Below are 3316 nucleotides of genomic sequence, written 5' to 3'. Positions count from 1 at the left end.
ACCACTTAAAGTGCCTAAATGGATGGACAAACAAAAGCTTTTCAATGTTTCTAGAGTTGTTATGTGATGCATTTCCAAAAGAAAATACATTGCCAAAGTCATTTTATGAGATAAAGAAGATTATTTCATGGTTGGGATTATCATATGAAAAAATCCATGTTTGTCCTAATGAATGTATATTGTATTGGAAGGATTTGGCTCATATTAATGTTTGCCCTACATGCGGCATCTCAAGATGGAAAGTCAATTCTGATGATGTTGAAGGTATAAAAAAGATACCTGCTAAGGTTCTTTGTTGGTTTCCTCTTAAGTCTAGATTACAAAGACTTTTTATGTCATCAAAAACTGCTTCTTTCATGACATGGCATGAAGATAGTCGAACTAGAGACAGACTCGTGAGACATCCAGCAGATTCTTTTGCTTGGAAAGATTTTGATCATCGATATCCCGATTTTTCCTGCGACCCTCGAAATGTTCGACTAGGTTTAGCTTCCGATGGCTTTAATCCATTCAAAACCATGACAATTTCTCACAGCACTTGGCCTGTTGTCTTGATTCCATATAATCTTCCTCCGTGGATGTGTATGAAGCAACCAAATTTCATACTCTCGCTGCTTATTCCTGGTCCAAAAGGCCTTGGTAATAATATTGATGTATATATGCAGCCTCTTGTGGAAGAATTAAAGGAATTATGGGAAATTGGGGTCAAAACTTTTGATGCATGTAAAAGAGAGTCATTTCAAATGCGTGCTGCAATCATGTAGACTATCAATGATTTCCCTGCTTATGCAAATTTGTCAGGTTGGAGTACTAAAGGAAGATATGCTTGTCCATGTTGTGGTCTTAACACAGCCTCTAAATGGTTGTGTTATAGTAAAAAGTTTTCTTATATGTGTCATCGACGCTGGTTAGAGCCTGGTCATAAGTGGAGATACAATGGAAGACATTTTGATGGAAACCAAGAGTTTAGAGCTCCTCCTGAGGTACCCAATGGAAATATTGCTCTGAGACAATTGGAAAGTCATGAAAATGGGATGTTGTCCCCATGGAAAAAGAAAAGCATTTTTTTCACATTGCCATATTGGAAATATAATGTTCTTCGTCATAATCTTGATGTGATGCATATTGAAAAATATGTTTGTGATAACATTATTGGTACATTATTAAATTTAGAAAGAAAATCAAAGGATAATGATAAGGCTCATTATGACCTTATGGACATGAACATAAGAAGTTAGCTACATCCAAGGATCCATCAAAGCAATGGTAGAAAGTATTTGCCTAGAGCTTGTTATCAAATGACATCAAATGGAAGGAATCTTTCTTGGAAGTTCTAAAGAATATGAAATCTTCTGATGAATGTGTTTCTAGTATTCCAAGATGTGTGCAAGTGAAACAACGCAAGATATTTGGTCTCAAAAGTTATGATTGTCATCTCTTAATGCAAGAGTTTCTTCCTATTGCTATGAAAGGTTGTTTGCCCAACAATGTGAGTAAAGTGATAAGTGATCTTTGTCATTTCTTTAAAGAACTATGTGGTAAAGTGCTTAGTGAGCATAATTTGGAGCACTTGGAGAATCGAATAGCTAAAACATTGTGCCAATTAGAAAAGATTTTCCCTCCATCTTTCTTCACTATAATGGTGCATTTGGTAATCCATTTGGCATATGAGGCAAAAATTGCTGGTCCAGTTCATTATCGATGGATCTATCCAATTGAAAGGTATGTAAAAATATCATTATAGTTTATAAAGGAAAACAACATTTTCTTATTTGATTCTAAAAATATTTTTGTAGGTTCCTTTTTACTCTAAAGTCATTTGTTCGTAATCGAGCACACCTAGAAGGTTATATTGCAGAGGGTTATTTAGCTAACGAATGCTTGATATTTTGTTCACGATATCTCTCTACAGTGGAAACACGGTTTAGTCGACCTAGTCGAAATGATGATTCCTCTTTTGTAGAAAATGCCAATGTGTTTAATCCTAGAGGTAGACCATTAGGGAGAAAAAATCTTGTTGGGTTTAAAGTGAAGAAAAGGAAAAGAGTTTCTCGAGTTTCTCTTGATAAAAAAACATTGCTACAAGCACATAGATATGTGCTTTTCAACAACACTAATGTTGACCCCTTTCAAAGGTAAAAATGTTTTGTTTTATACTCTTTTTGAAGTTTAATGTCTCTAATTTTAGTTTGGTATTTTTCTTAGAGAACACATTGACTTTATCAAGAGACGTAATCAAAATCGTCGGCTATCACCATATGATATTGAAAAAATTCATAGTCGAACTTTTTCTGATTGGTTTCGCGAAAGAGTAAGTTTTCCAAAGTTTTTTCCATTATCAATATTTTATTGTTTTTCATGATCATTTTAACATTAATTGTATTAGGTAGCTGTTTACGGTGATTTCCGGTAAACAACCGCTAGTCTTCCAAACTATAATAAATATCATTTGGTTACTCGCAGGATCGACTAGATTGATCCTAAGACATAGTCAAAAAAGGTTGTTATTTATGATAGTTCGAATTATGTCTATGGTTGACTTGTTCTCGAAATAAGAAATACTTAATCAAATAAATAAAGATTAGCAATCACCTTGTTATACACGTAAATATAACATCACCGAAGTGTAAGACAAAGATAAAATGTAAGACAAAACTGTAAAGTGCAAGAATCTTAAAGTGCAGAAACGTAAATGCTTCGAAACTAAATAGAATGAAAATAAAGAGTGCAGGAATGTAAATGACAGAAAGTAAACAAAATGCAGTAATATAAGAAGATACTTGAATAAAGAAAGATACAAATGTATTTAAATTGATGTTGGTGTCATACGTACATTTCTCAGCGAAACTCGTTCTCTTAACACTTGATACTTGAGCAATATGTGAGTGATTTGTACAAAATGAACACACGGAATCCTAACATTAAGACTCTTATTTATACTAGTTTCGACCCTAACGGTCCTACACTAATCTAATGCCACGTTGCCCACGAGAACCCTTGGGAAGCCATCTGTCTTTGTGCAGTTATATAAACTACTTCGAAATTCAAATCCTCCCGCCTGAATCCTCTTTCGACGCGTGGCAACGTAATCAGAATCAAAGAATACCACGAAAATACGCTAAGCTTCAGTACTTTGCATATTCCGTAAAACGTTTAAGTCCCCAAAGATACTTCTTTTCGAATTTAGCTTCAATCCTAACTGTCTTCGTTCCAACTTAAACCATCATTCTCGAACATGGTCATCAGTAGCCATTTTTGATCTCAAAGACGGTCATCAGCAACCATCCTCCCTCGAATTTCAAATCTTCAAAAGATA

General features: G+C 34.5%; 1 protein-coding gene across 1 annotated transcript; it reads left to right on the top strand.

Annotated features, from left to right (window-relative positions):
- The first annotated feature begins 1174 nt into the window (after nucleotides 1-1174).
- On the top strand, nucleotides 1175-2413 carry LOC131648720 (uncharacterized). Its single transcript, XM_058918452.1, has 4 exons — nucleotides 1175-1722; nucleotides 1797-2135; nucleotides 2206-2311; nucleotides 2387-2413. Exons 1-4 carry the CDS (start codon nucleotides 1343-1345, stop codon nucleotides 2411-2413), a joined length of 852 nt encoding a protein of 283 aa, XP_058774435.1. The 5' UTR covers nucleotides 1175-1342.
- The last annotated feature ends 903 nt before the right edge of the window (nucleotides 2414-3316 follow it).

This window comes from Vicia villosa, linkage group LG2, assembly GCF_029867415.1.
Source record: "Vicia villosa cultivar HV-30 ecotype Madison, WI linkage group LG2, Vvil1.0, whole genome shotgun sequence".
Lineage (NCBI taxonomy): Eukaryota > Viridiplantae > Streptophyta > Magnoliopsida > Fabales > Fabaceae > Vicia > Vicia villosa.
This window is presented reverse-complemented; position numbering and strand designations above follow the sequence as displayed.

Coding starts and splice junctions, on each gene's coding strand:
- LOC131648720 (XM_058918452.1), top strand. CDS start 1,343: ATGAAATCTTCTGATGAATGTGTTTCTAGTATTCCAAGATGTGTGCAA. Junction 1,723..1,796: donor TGGATCTATCCAATTGAAAG/GTATGTAAAAAT, acceptor ATATTTTTGTAG/GTTCCTTTTTACTCTAAAGT. Junction 2,312..2,386: donor CTGATTGGTTTCGCGAAAGA/GTAAGTTTTCCA, acceptor TAATTGTATTAG/GTAGCTGTTTACGGTGATTT.